Source organism: Aristolochia californica, unplaced genomic scaffold, assembly GCF_029961685.1.
Source record: "Aristolochia californica isolate CCGP_79_NKW_82.1479 unplaced genomic scaffold, dmAriCali1.0.hap1 SCAF_2, whole genome shotgun sequence".
In the NCBI taxonomy this organism is placed as follows: Eukaryota; Viridiplantae; Streptophyta; class Magnoliopsida; order Piperales; family Aristolochiaceae; genus Aristolochia; species Aristolochia californica.
Window position 1 is genome coordinate 3,227,590 of NW_027181881.1, and position 13,495 is coordinate 3,241,084.

Sequence of the window (13,495 nt, forward strand, 5' to 3'; positions counted from 1 at the left end):
AAGAAAAAAGATAGAAGAGGAAGAAGGGGTGCTCGGATCTCCTTCCATAGACTTGACTTCTTCTGAAGAGACCTGTTCCCCTCCTTTCTTACTATTTCTTCTTCCCTGTTACCCGTTGCCGGCACGAAGAGAAAAGAAATTGGAGAATAGGTTTTCTGAGTCGAAGAAACCCAAAGAAATGAAAGTGGCCTCCAGCTTTTTCTAAGCTGTTCTGCACGCGCTTGCGTCCTTCTTCTTCCCTCTTCCTTTCTATGAACATATCTCACCCTTTCTTCTGATAAATCTCTGTTTGTTACTTCTGCTCAAAGGTTTTCTTTCTTCTTTGGTCATGGCCTTCAATTTGCATCCTTTTCTTCTCATCTTCTCCGTCTTTATCCCTATTTGCCTCGCGCAAGCCCCAGCTCCAGCACAAGACCTCTGCAATGGGATCTTCTTGTCTTATCTACACAAAGAAGGCGCCCGGATACGCCCTTTTCTCTCCGATCCCAAGCGCCAGCCGTACTCCTTCAAATCCACTGCCACCATCCTCAACGCCGGTGACATCCCTCTCAAATCTTGGAACCTCTTCATTGGGTTCCAAAATAAAGAGATCTTGGTCTCATCATCCCCTGCGATACTCACCGATGGTACCACTCTTCCGGCACAGGTAGGAAATGGGACCTTCTTCTCCGGATTTCCCAATCCCGATCTTAAAACGGCCATCGAGACCGCCGGAGACATCAATCAGATTCAAGTCGAGATAGAACTCGTCGGGACCCAGTTCGGAGTGCGGCCGCCAAATGTCCCCTTGCCGTCTAACATCTCCCTCGCTAACGATGGCTACCAGTGCTCGACCCCCACAAAGCAAGGTAGCTTTTTTCTCTTTTCTTCCTATAGTCTTGAAAGTCTGGCACTTAATATTCGTAGTTCAATTTTTAACTCTTTTGATCTAGTATTTTGGTTTTGGCTTTTGGTCGTTAGCATCTTCCTGGTCTTGCCCTGCTATTTTCTCTTACGGGTATTTTAAATCTGTTATATAGGGACGAATTTTATGTATGCGTGTTGTACCAGAAATCCAAATTTTAAAGCGAACGTCACTGAAGAAGATCCGTTTTTACCCCGCCGAGACGGTGATTTAATCATGTATTATGATGTGCTCCAATCGTTCGACTCAAATTATCTGGCTTCAGTCACAATTTCAAACAACAACCCGTTGGGACGTCTGGACAACTGGAAACTGAATTGGGCGTGGATGAGGGGGGAATTCATCCAGGACATGAAGGGAGCGTACACATCAAAAACTGATTTCTCTGAGTGTATTTTTGGGGAGCAAGGCAGTTTCTATAAGGACTTGGATTTTACGAAAGTTATGAATTGTCAGAAATCTCCAACGATTTTGGACCTTCCATTGACCAAAGCAAACGACACAGAGGTTGGCTTGATTCCCTTTTGCTGTAGGAACGGGACTCTTTTACCACCGTCCATGGATCCAAGCAAGTCTGTATCAGCTTTCCAACTCCAAGTAAACAAGATGCCACCGGATGTCAACCGTACACAGCTGTTTGCTCCCCAGAACTGGAAGATTAGCGGGATTCTTAACCCAGATTACCAATGTGGCCCTCCAGTGCGTGTCAGCCCGACTCAATTCCCTGACCCAAGTGGTCTACAGTCTACTACTTCTGCAATAGCTACCTGGCAAGTCATCTGCAACATCACACAACCCAAAGGTTCCAAGCCTCGGTGCTGTGTTTCATTCTCTGCGTTTTACAATGATTCTGTGATTCCATGCCAAACTTGTGCCTGTGGATGCCCATCTAGTGTGGCTTCCACTTGTAGTACTAGACAGCCAGCTCTGCTACTTCCACCGGATGCCCTCCTCGTCCCCTTTGCCAACAGAACACAGAAAGCTCTGGCATGGGCTGATCTCAAACACTTTCAGGTCCCTAAAACATTGCCTTGCGGAGACATGTGTGGTGTAAGCATCAATTGGCATGTAGCAACTGACTACAGACGGGGTTGGACCGCAAGAATTACACTTTTCAACTGGGATGATAACAGTTTTGAAGACTGGTTCACAGCCGTCCAGTTAGACAAAGCATTTCCAGGTTATGAGGCCATGTACTCATTCAATGGGAGTACTCTTCCTGATGTGAACAACACGATCTTCATGCAAGGGCTTCCCGGGTTGAATTTCCTTATTGCTGAGAGTGATGGGGCTGATCCATCAAGGGATCCTCCGATACCTGGTAAACAGCAGACAGTTGTATCCTTTAAGAAGAAGCCAACCCCTGGAATTAATGTAGTTAGTGGGGATGGATTTCCCAGCAAAGTGTTCTTCAATGGGGAGGAGTGTTCACTTCCATCAACCTTACCTACGTCAGAAAGTCACAGACTTAAGATCCAGAGTCGATTCTCTCTGCTTTTGATCTTAGCTGGGGCGCTTTTTGTGCTGTTGGAGTAGTAAACTTGGTGGACTGGATATGATTCTTTGATTCTTTCACAGATTGTTCAATCATTTACGAGGAGTTTAACGTGTTGTTTTTGTGCTGCACTGTGATGAACAAGCAGAGTTTTCAGGATTTTGGGCTGAGAGGTGGCGATCGAGGATAGGTTACACTGTATCAGAGGGCCGAAAATGGACACAGTTGTAATGCTGGAATTGCTCTTCGCTCGAAGTTAATACTTGACTTTAAATGTTTTTGAAGAATATCCTGCTTTCACAATTTTTTGCTACTGCACGAAGATCATTTGAGAGTCGAATAGAGGAGAAAGTGAAAGTGAATTTTGGGATAATGTATCTTTTTACGTTAGTACGGGTTATATAAAGTTATTAAAATATAGATTTTGTATTAATGTAACATTATGACAAGTGTCCCATGGAATTTATTAATAAATTAGATTTATGATAAAATAATTAAGAAAAGTCTCGTAAACAGGCACCGGTTTCGCCTGCTCGACCTTGGGCTTCTTGTAGTCTGCCTTAGGCAGCTGGTGAGTACTGGAAGTTGGTTTTGGAGAGTCCCCATTATAGGAGTCACCACCGAGGGCACCTGCGAGCAGGAGGAGGAAGACGAGGGAGCACCCCAGGAAGAAGTGCTTAAGCGCCATGAGAACCAAGAGCACTGCTGAGATATGAATCAGAAAGGATTGGTAGCGGGATGGGAGGGTATGGCGTGATAGTTCAGAATGGGCGTGGAGAAGCACTTTCAGATATTTTAAATTTTTTAACGACTGAATGCACTGGAGGTGACCAATAACATGGCCGCACGACCACTGGGATTGCAGAGGTTGGCTGCCACTATGCAGCGCCTCTGTAGACGTGAATATTGTTATACGAAAATCAATAATATATCTTTTTTTGAATGATATCAATGATAATTTCTGATGGGATTGACGGGAAAAGAAATAGGGTTGAACATTGGCCAACCAACCGTGTCTAGAAGTACGAGTTCCGGCTACAATCAGAAGGCGTTGTTATCGGTAGCCAGAGTGAGGATGGGAGAAAAGAAGAAGAAAACCATTTTGCTGTTTCCTTGTTTCACGAAGAAGATCAGTTAATGGTGCCAGATTCTCTCCTCGTCTCATGAAGTGGATTCAGCACGGTTCTGTGCACGGTTAATAGAACCCCAAATACCATCGGTAAATTTCAAGTCTACCAAGTACAGTTTTTCAATCTCAAAGGTTGTTTGACTCAACAAATCAAAATCCAATCAAGATACATATGATGAGGTCCGCATAAGTTATAAGAAATGTTGTCGTAATTAATATCACCACGAAGTTTCTCACATAAACAGTACAATGCTCAACCTTAAGATAAGATAAATTGTTCGACTAAAAACCAAAACCCACACCAGATACTACAACTGTGAGGTTATTGAAAAAGTTTCCATGTGTAGATGTGAAGAAACAGAACCTTAAGGGATTACCTGAGCATTGGAATATCTGAATTACGAGGATTCTGGGTGACCCTTCAACGCTCTGCCTCATTAGAACGACGTCTAAGCGTATCACTCCATTACTCAAACTTTCATGGGAATACAGACAAGGAGTTCAAGATTTTCTCAGTAAAATATATATAACCACTAGATAAGCAAGCCATGGACTAGCGCCATGTATAGTTTTTTATCTATCAAGAATACTGCTTCCACATTAACGCTGAGAGGCGATTTAAAGAGAGCAGATAAATTCCAATCTGGCATACAAGGAACATCAACCCCTTTTGAATAATTCAGCACACGGTTCACATAATAAACCAATGGAACAGAGCTTAAAAAAAAAAAAATTGTTTAGGTTAACAATAGCACTTGGTTCCTCTAGAACCTAAGCTTCCCAGTCCACTTCTGTCTTACACCAAACAAACCAAAGCTGTACAAACGTGTCTAAATCTAATAAGAAAAAGTAAAGCGACTGTTATTAAAGTTAGGAATGCTTTCCACCTCCGCTACTAGCTGTTTTTGCGCCACCTAACCCCCCCCCCCCCAACCATTAAAATAACCTACCAAAGCAACATCCACGTACCTCCACAACCAGCTCAATTAGATCCTCTTCACCACCCCGAACTAAAAGAAGTCAAAACTTTGCATGTTACACCTTTGGGTAGCATGCAGATATCTTTACACAATTCTCCTAGTATGCAGGAATCACTTCACTCTGGAGGCAAGAGTTTCTTGTTTGATGAGATATAAGAACCCAAAATACCCTCTCTGCGGTCAATTAATCAAGAAAAGTGCCTCTGAAGCAGATGGAGTGTACCCAGGCAATATCTGAAGTTGACCCTCACAGGGCATTGAGCATAAAGTCCCTTATAAAATGAGCTAAAACTTGTGTGCATCTCATTAACAGAGAGACAGGTAACATCTATGCTGGAATGTTATCCATGTGAAATCCATCAAAGCTGAACTCTGTTTCAACTGGTCCAATGCCCTCTTGTTGTTGCTGCTTCACCCAAAAGAAAAAAAAAAGGACGCAAGGAGAAGTATTTTAATAATGATCAGCAAGTGTTAACAGAAAGAAAACATGAGAATATTCACTTAGACCAACCATGCCCTCCAAAATCCAATCCAATCAAAGAAAATGAAAGAGTTCACTTCGAGCATGAATCCAGTCATGCCCGTTATTAAGACCTAACTTAGCTAAGACGTTCATGATTATCTAGAGATCTAAACTCCTGAATGAATATAATAAGTTTGAAGAAAACCAAAACGTGCCTATGCTATGATAGAAGAAGGCTGACCTGTTTATATAGTGTCATGACATCATCTTGAACAAAGTGATCATGAAGAAACATATTATCACCACCCAAATTTGGCATTCCTTCTGCTTTTATTCTCAAAGAATTATCACCTGAGAGATTGTTCTGAAGTGGAGCAACACCCTCTTGGCTTGCACGTTCATTTATATTCAGCCCATTTTTCTGTGGGCCTGTGAAACCTTGATGACCCAATCCAAAATCAGGAGTGCTTGACAAGCTTACATTTTGGGCTGTGTTGTAAGTCAGATTCACACCAGGCAACTCCCAACCTTGGCTCTTGTTTTGAAGTTCATTAAATATATCATAGCTTGGAATAAATCCCCTACTGCTTTTAAAGTGGTTTCCACTCTCCAATCCTTCCAAATTTCCAGCCGTTGGGATGGATTCTTGAAATAATCCTCTTGTACTGGCTACAGGAAAACCATTTCCAGGCAATTCTGTACCATGTGCAATTGGAAAACTAATAGAAGGTTGGGAAACTTTGACATAAGAAGAATTATTGTTAAAGCAAGCTTCCCCAGTGGATGGACTTCTTCCATTGACAACAGAAGCATTCCTGCTAAGAATCCGACCTGCTATATCATTAGACAGCATTTGCTGCCCAATGGAAGAAGGAAGACTAGATGCTTGCCCACATGCAATTTCATTTATTAACTGCCCCTTTGATCTTTGTTGTTGCAACATATCAACCTGAATTTGCTTTTGATTGACTGGGACTTGTTGTCTATGCTGGGCTGTCTGCATCGCCAGTGAACTCCCTGGAACCCCCTGGATGTGGTCCACATGAGATGTACCCGTTCTTTGAGTTGGTAAACTAAGAAAACCATTTGATCCACCCTCACTGACGTGAATACCCATACTTCCAAATGTTTGAATGGGTTGATGCAAATGCATAAGCTGCTTTGTTTCCATTGCGGTTGGAAGACCATGAAGTAAATTCACTTGTTTGTTGCTTAGTTGCTGCTCTGTGACCCCAAATCTCAGTTTTGAAGAGTTTGTGATTTGTGACTCAGGATTAAGTAGATTCATTTGATCAACGAGAGTCATGCCAACAACACCACCACTAGTAGCATTTGACCTTCCAATCCCTTGCAAGGTCATGAAATTCTCTGGTTGAAGTTGGTTTGAGACGCCAATAGTCTGAATATCCAGTCCATCAAATGAACCAAGTGAGCTAAAATGTGCATCTGAGGGACTCACAAAAGGAGCACCAAGTCCAGATTGATGTTGTGACACCCCACTGAGTCTTTTCAGATAGAGACGGTACTTCTGCAGCATCAAATTGAAGGTTTTAGTTATTTTTTATCACACCCAAATCGACTCAAACAATTACCATCTCTATTTCAATTATCTTAAAAATAAATCCCTATTTGAATTATATGAAGCGTGAAATGACAAAAGGTTCTTAGCAAGATTACAAGCTAAACATAGATATAATCTGATGAGACCAGTTACAGAAATTAGAGGAAAAGGCAGAGCATTTCCATGTTGTCATGAGAAATGCTCTCGTTATAATCTACATGTAGATGAGCAGCAGGCTAACTTCATATAAGTAAAGTCATTGGTAACATACCAAGTAAGTTGTGTCCATTTCTAGTCTCACAAGAGAAACTTTAAGCAAGCTTTCTTTCCTTTTTTTTTTTTTTTTTGGTTTTGCCCATCAATAATAGCAGAGAAACATAAAGGTTCTGTCTCTCAGTGACGATAAACATCATTATTCATGATCATCTTAAAAAGTGCAGCCTTTTACATACGGAAAAGAAAATGATTGACAATAACAATTGTTTCCTGAACATAAAACCAGTAGCAACTGAATCAGCAGATACCAATCCAATTAGTCCAGATGATCATCTTTTTCTTTCACCAAGTTATCTACTTAGGACATCTTTAGTACTAAAAAAAATGTTTTATTCATGATCATCTTAAAAAGTGCAGCCTTTTACATACGGAAAAGATAATGATTGACAATAACAATTGTTTCCTGAACATAAAACCAGTAGCAACTGAATCAGCAGATACCAATCCAATTAGTCCAGATGATCATCTTTTTCTTTCACCAAGTTATCTAATTAGGACATCTTTAGTACTAAAAAAAATGTTTCTTGTTACATTACAAAATTTTAGAAAAAGTCAAATATCTCTTGTAGGTGATCACATAACATCACAGATTGATGAGGAAAAATGTCAACAGTTCTAATCTTCTGAAATTCAAACACATTGTTTGATTCAACCATGAACAAACTTGAGTATCTTTTCATAAATAAGTGGCATGGTTGGGAAAGTGTTCGTTACAGGAAATCTTTGAGTACAACTTAAGGAATTATGCCTTAACAATCAGATTCTTGTCTAAAGAGAACTCTTATTGGAGAAGTAATAAAGCAACATTAATCACAGAACCTCAGAAATTCACATGAGAATCAACTTTTAGCATTAAAGGCATCTGCAATTTACAGACTTCAAAGAGATAAAAGCATTTACATTTTACAGACTTCAAAGAGATAAAAGCATTTGCATTTTACAGATTTCAAAGAGATAAAAGTACTACCTGCAAGTGACTGGCAACATTTTCTCTTGTGAGCCCTGGAACATTCATTAGCTCTAAAATTTTCTTAGGGACAGCCTCTGCAATTAAAACAATGTCAGATAAAATGCCCCCACCCTAATAAAAAAGAAAAGAAAAAAGAAGGGCATCTGTATTAAAAGTGTATCTTACTATCAATTCCCAATTGATTGACTGCAGCAACAAATTGTTGATGAAGATCAACCGACCAAACCACCCTTGGCTTCTTCAAGGTTGATGAATCCTCACGTTCCTCCCCTTCATCTTCCTCATCTTTCACATCCTTCCTTCTCTTTGAATTTCTCCAACTCCCTTCATTCACTGAAGATGCATAGTCATCATCAGATGCCTTTTTGTTTCTATCACTATCTTCCACACTTCCAGAGTGCTCCAGGTCCTTCAATTCATTCCTCTTTTTCCTAACCACATGCTGCCATATATTCTTTACTGCCTCCATCCTCACAGGCTTTATAAGATAGTCACAAGCCCCATGAGTTACACCTTTCATAACTACGTCTTTCCCATCATCAGCAGACATCACTGTTTTTTTTAGAAAAAATTATCAGAAATGGGACAAAGATTGTTATGAGTTATTCATTTTTTGTACGTTCTCTTTATATGAAATGATTTCTACTTACTGATAACAGGTAAGTCCATCTCAAGACCAATGTGCTCCAAGAGCTTAAATCCATCCATGTCAGGCATGTAAACATCACTAAGAACCAGATCAAATCCACCTTTCCTCTCTCGAAGCATTGATAAGGCCACAACAGCACGAGAACAAGTTGTAACTGCACAATATAGAAAAAATTATGCACACCTGCATCGTGGTTTATACACAGGCAAAGAGAAATAGAAGAAAAGGTTCAAATCAAGGGGGCTAACAGCACACTTATGGAGAAGAAACGTCAGCAGTGAAAGTATTTGATTCTTCACAGAAATAACAAAAGACTGAAGTCTTAACAGTAGTAACAGTGAAACGACTGCGGTTTAAAAAATTCCTCGTATAAAGAGTTTGAAGGAGTAATGTTTTCGTCAGGAAAACCATATGTAGTCAGAATTTGAGACAAATATCGGATGCGATAATATCAAAGATGCAAGAAGCATCCAACCAGGATCAGATCAAAGTACGGACAATTTAAATCCAAACGAAATTCCTACTACGTACTATAAATCGACCCGCAACACCAAACAGAAAAGGCTGCAATTAAAACCAAGAAAACCATCGAATCGTCTAAAAACAGATACATGAGAGACTGTCAAGAAAAAATAGAAACTGAAATACGCGAAAACTCGGACGCAAGCACGAATTGCTACCCACAGCAAACCATACCTTCATACAAGCATTTCTGCAGCATCTTCTCCAAAATCTTAAGGCAAATAGGATCATCATCAACAACAAAAACCCGAAGCCCCGCCGGAAACTGATCGGGAATACCATCGACCACCTTCCGGCTGCCGGTGGAACTCGCCGTCGAGACAGCCGCCCTCGGGTTACTGCCCGTATTCATCTCAATCAAGATTCGATACAACAAACGAATTTAGAGGATTACACTATCCGCGCACATCTGAAACTCGGGAAACATGATCAAATAAGACCGCGCCTCATGAAAGAGGCGCCATGATTCCAACACAGCGGAGGTCAATAGAAGAGGCGAGAAGCGGAATCAGAAACAAAAGGAGACAAGATCACATTTCTTTCCTCCCTTTTTGCCTCGACTACCCGTTTTCTTGCTGTTACTAGTGAAGTGAGAGATTCCAGAGAGAAGATAGATAACAGGGAAGACTCGGTTAGATCTGGAGAAGATTTGGGAGAGAAGACTGCTTTTGAGCTCTTCTTCTCTCCAATTTCGTTCGGGTTCTTGTTTTGTTACTCTCCGATAAGAGTGGATCCAGCTCACGCTAACAAACTACGCCAGCTAACCAATTGCCGCCTTCCATCTAACGCCGTCAACCCGTCGCCCTTCACTGCAGTGAAAGGTAAAAACAGAAATCCAAACTTTTCTTCAAGTAAATCTCAAGGAAGGTATTATTTTGAATCGAGAGAGACGATGAGATCGGGAAATGCAAAAGACGTAAATTAATTAATTACTTTATTTTAGCGAGTTCAAATCTCGCTTCTAAAGTCGTCTCGAACAGTAAAAATAAAAAAGTAAAACGAGACCGACTCGCGGGTTCCCATGACGCATGCCCCCAACAAACGGAACCGACGATATCCGTCAAAGATTTTTTCGGCCCTTCTTTTCGCAATCCCTCGCGGTCTCCCTCCCGTCAAGCACCCGCTCCCGCCACCGCCATGTCACCCCCCATAAACGCTCCTTGCCACCGTTAAGTGCCGGTTCTCACGTCAGCAATCACCCTCGGGTCCCGTAAGCACGGGACTGCCTCCGAGACGTGGGGTAATTCGGGTATATTCTCCCTCTCCAGGTTTTTGTCACTCGAGGCGACGTGAATACACGTGTTGTGACCTGTCCACGTCGGCTGACATGGAGAGTCCCAGACGTACAAGCAAGCGTTGGGGTCTCTAACGGTTTCCGTCGTCTCCGGTCTGATCTCGTTCGTCGCGGAAGCGGATGAGTCTCGCTCTCGGTGTTGCCTTTACAGAGAGTAACATCAGAGCAGGGGCGGGGTGTGGTTCAAGGAATATATGTAACTGCGAGCACTATTTCACGCGTGTATTAAACAAATTTGGTTGGGTAATCTCGCTTTTTCTAGGGATTTGACGCGTATAATATTCATCGGTGTTGCAGAAAAGCGGCTTTCGTTATGCCGCCGTGCGGTGAAACTCTCACCCGCTCGCTATTGGTGAATGAATACAAAGGGTATCCAAGGGCAGGCGAAAGTTAATTCCACAGGAGGCAGCAGAAAGAGACGGGCATTATTATCTCAGACTCAGCGAGTGTATTAAACTCAAGTTTCTGTTTGAATTAAACTCAGGTATTAAGACTCTAAACTCTAATGTCAGAATAATTGAGAACTTGAAATCTCAGTCCGGACATTAAAGAATTGGATAATAATGGAGGAAGCAAAGCAGCAGTGGGCATTGTTACACTGGTTTACGCATCATGCTCACGTCGAGAGCAGGAACCAAGTTGTTACTCCACCACCACTGAAAGAGCCCAATACAATTAATTAAAAGGAAGTTGGGAGAAGTGAAGGTGAAGCCACCCTGGAGACAGCTAAAAGACCCAAACGCCGTGTGCACAAAACAACAGAAAACGTGACAATGATTCTAATCACATATTAATCTTAAATAATTTGTGATGGAGATGTTCCGGTGCTTTCTTTATCCTCTTTTAAAACCGCTCAGGGGACGCAAACCCGCTTCTTGCTGTCCAAATCAACAAGTTATAACTCGGATGGCGACAATTGACATTGCTCAGTCGGTGACATGGAGCTGTTCACACGTGGGAGAATCACGTGGCGGCCTGACTGCTGGTCCTGGATTACTGAGGGAGGGGGCCCCCACCACCTTGCCCGCCCGCTTCATTCCGTCCTTAACCAAAACCCGGTGACAAAATTAACCTTAGTCTTCTACTCTGTCATATACCTACCAACCGTATCTTGTAAAGGATTATCTTTATGACGTAATTGCTTACATACCTCACATGCTTGCGTGACATCATAATTGTTGTTTATATACCTTAATTATTTAATACAACAATCTGATCCAATCTCGTATTATTTAATAATCTATACCATTGGGTAATTACTACAAATATAATCATAGTAGAGTAACATTTGAATAAATTTTAATTTGTATTGTTAATGTAATATTAAATACGACTATTTAGTATGATATTAATCTAATAATATAATATTATACAAGATATAATATCGATTTAATATTATGATATGATATTTTTTATCTATTATTTTTACATTTTATACCTAGTACCTACCATAAAAATTATTATGTGTAATTTTTTTAATTTTTAAATATATTTCATAATTATAATCGGATTTAATACCTGATTAGTATATAGCTATAAAAAATACATGATAATAATTTGGTTATAAAATATTAAATGTTTAGTTAATAAATATTTTATTACTTCATTATAATAAGAAGTGACCAAAAAAACTAATATAAAAAACAAATATACATTAAATGTTCAGCCCTAAACTTTGAGGTCAAGGAAACATAAGCGTAAAAAAAAAAAATCTACACCATTTTTTACAAAAAAAAACTATTAGACTCCTTAAAATTAAGCTTATTGTTGTTGGAGCGATGATAAATATCACTGTTGTGGGACCTGCATGCATCTGAAATATTTAGCTTTCCATAAAATTTAAAGGTGAATGCAAATAAAATTTTCAATTAATAATAATATAATAAAAATAATTTATTATTTAATATAAGCAAAAGGTTAGTCGAACCAGCTAGTTCAACCTAATTGAATTGGAGCTGCAACTTTTTCTAGTTCTCACCTAAAAATAATAATTTTTAGCTTAAAACATTAATATACAGCTAGTTGGTTTGGTCTGAACTTGAATCGGATTGGTTAGTTCAATCTAGTTCAATAATTTCTTATGAAAAAATGGTGAAAAGTAAAAAAGGTACTATCAACCTACCCAAGATTGATTCATATGTAACTTTAACAAAATAATATATAGATATCAAAAAGAGGTCGAGGAACACTTTTGGTGAAGATGTCAAAAACCTGTAGGGGGGAGGGCACATACTGGGTGCAAAGTTTGCCAGCCACAATGAGTTCCCGAAGAAAATGGTAATCTAATTCAACATGTTTGACCCGCTTTTGGGAAACATGATTGGAGCTTAAGAAGATAACACTTTTGTTGTCTCATAAGAGCAGGGGTTGTTGTGGAACGAGGACCTTGAGATCATGTAGAAGATGCGTAAGCCAAAGAAGTTCAGTAGGGTCATTGTTAGGGCACGATACTCAGATTCACAACTGGAGCGTGAGACAGTAGCTTGCGTATTTGCACTCCAAAAAACTATATTGTTACCAAGATAAATGGAGTAGCTTGATGTGGAAGGACGAGTATCGAGACAGCCAGACCAGTCAACATCCGAATAAGCTACCAGCTCACTGGGAACAGTGGATGGATGAAAAAGAAGGTCAAAGTGGAGGGTGCCCTTAACATAGCGAAGAATACGTTTAACAACAAGAAAGTGATCTGCAATAGGGGCGTGCAGAAATTGGTTGACATAATTGACAGCATGAGCAATATCTGGGCGCGAAATGGTCAAATACTGAAGGGCGCCAACCAGAGACCGATAGAGAGTAGGATCAGAAAAAGGAAAACCATCGGCAGACAAGTGTTGCGAAATAACCATGGGGGTGTGAACAAGTTTGTTGTCGAGCAACTGAGCGCGAGTGAGGATATCCTGAGCATATTTTAACTGGCTGATAAATAGACCATAAAGAGTGGGCGAAGCTTCTAGACCAAGAAAATAACTGAGGGAGCCCAAATCCTTGGTAGCAAACTTAGAATGAAGTTTACGAGTAAATCTGTCAAGTAGAGATGGATTGTTGTCGGTAACAAAAATTTCATCAACATAAATAAGCAAATAAATATGGCTAGACTGCTGATGAAAGATAAAGAGAGAGGTGTCAACGCGACTGCAAGAAAACCCAAGTGTGAGAAGAAAGGAGTTAAAACGCTGAAACCAGGCACAAGGAGCTTGTTTTAGGCCATAGAGAGCTTTCTTTTATAGACAAACATGAGTGGGAAAACCA

The 13,495-nt window shown here is 40.4% G+C and overlaps 2 protein-coding genes across 3 annotated transcripts; one reads left to right on the forward strand and one right to left on the reverse strand.

The window, feature by feature from the left end:
- Nucleotides 1-2: 2 nt before the first annotated feature.
- On the forward strand, nucleotides 3-2,772 carry LOC137956950 (COBRA-like protein 7). Its single transcript, XM_068804625.1, has 2 exons — nucleotides 3-848; nucleotides 1,020-2,772. The coding sequence occupies exons 1-2, from the start codon at nucleotides 329-331 to the stop codon at nucleotides 2,438-2,440; spliced, it is 1,941 nt and encodes a 646-aa protein (XP_068660726.1). The 5' UTR covers nucleotides 3-328; the 3' UTR covers nucleotides 2,441-2,772.
- Nucleotides 2,773-4,177: 1,405 nt separating this feature from the next.
- On the reverse strand, nucleotides 4,178-9,652 carry LOC137955791 (two-component response regulator ARR2-like). 2 transcript variants are annotated; one of them, XM_068802913.1, is made up of 6 exons: nucleotides 9,124-9,652; nucleotides 8,429-8,581; nucleotides 7,944-8,330; nucleotides 7,776-7,852; nucleotides 5,213-6,499; nucleotides 4,178-4,914 (listed from the first exon to the last, which is right to left on the reverse strand). In XM_068802913.1, the coding sequence occupies exons 1-6, from the start codon at nucleotides 9,299-9,301 to the stop codon at nucleotides 4,837-4,839; spliced, it is 2,160 nt and encodes a 719-aa protein (XP_068659014.1). In that variant the 5' UTR covers nucleotides 9,302-9,652; the 3' UTR covers nucleotides 4,178-4,836. The 2 variants fall into 2 exon arrangements, with proteins under 2 accessions (XP_068659014.1, XP_068659013.1); XM_068802912.1 differs by having other exon boundaries at nucleotides 4,178-4,917.
- Nucleotides 9,653-13,495: the final 3,843 nt, after the last annotated feature.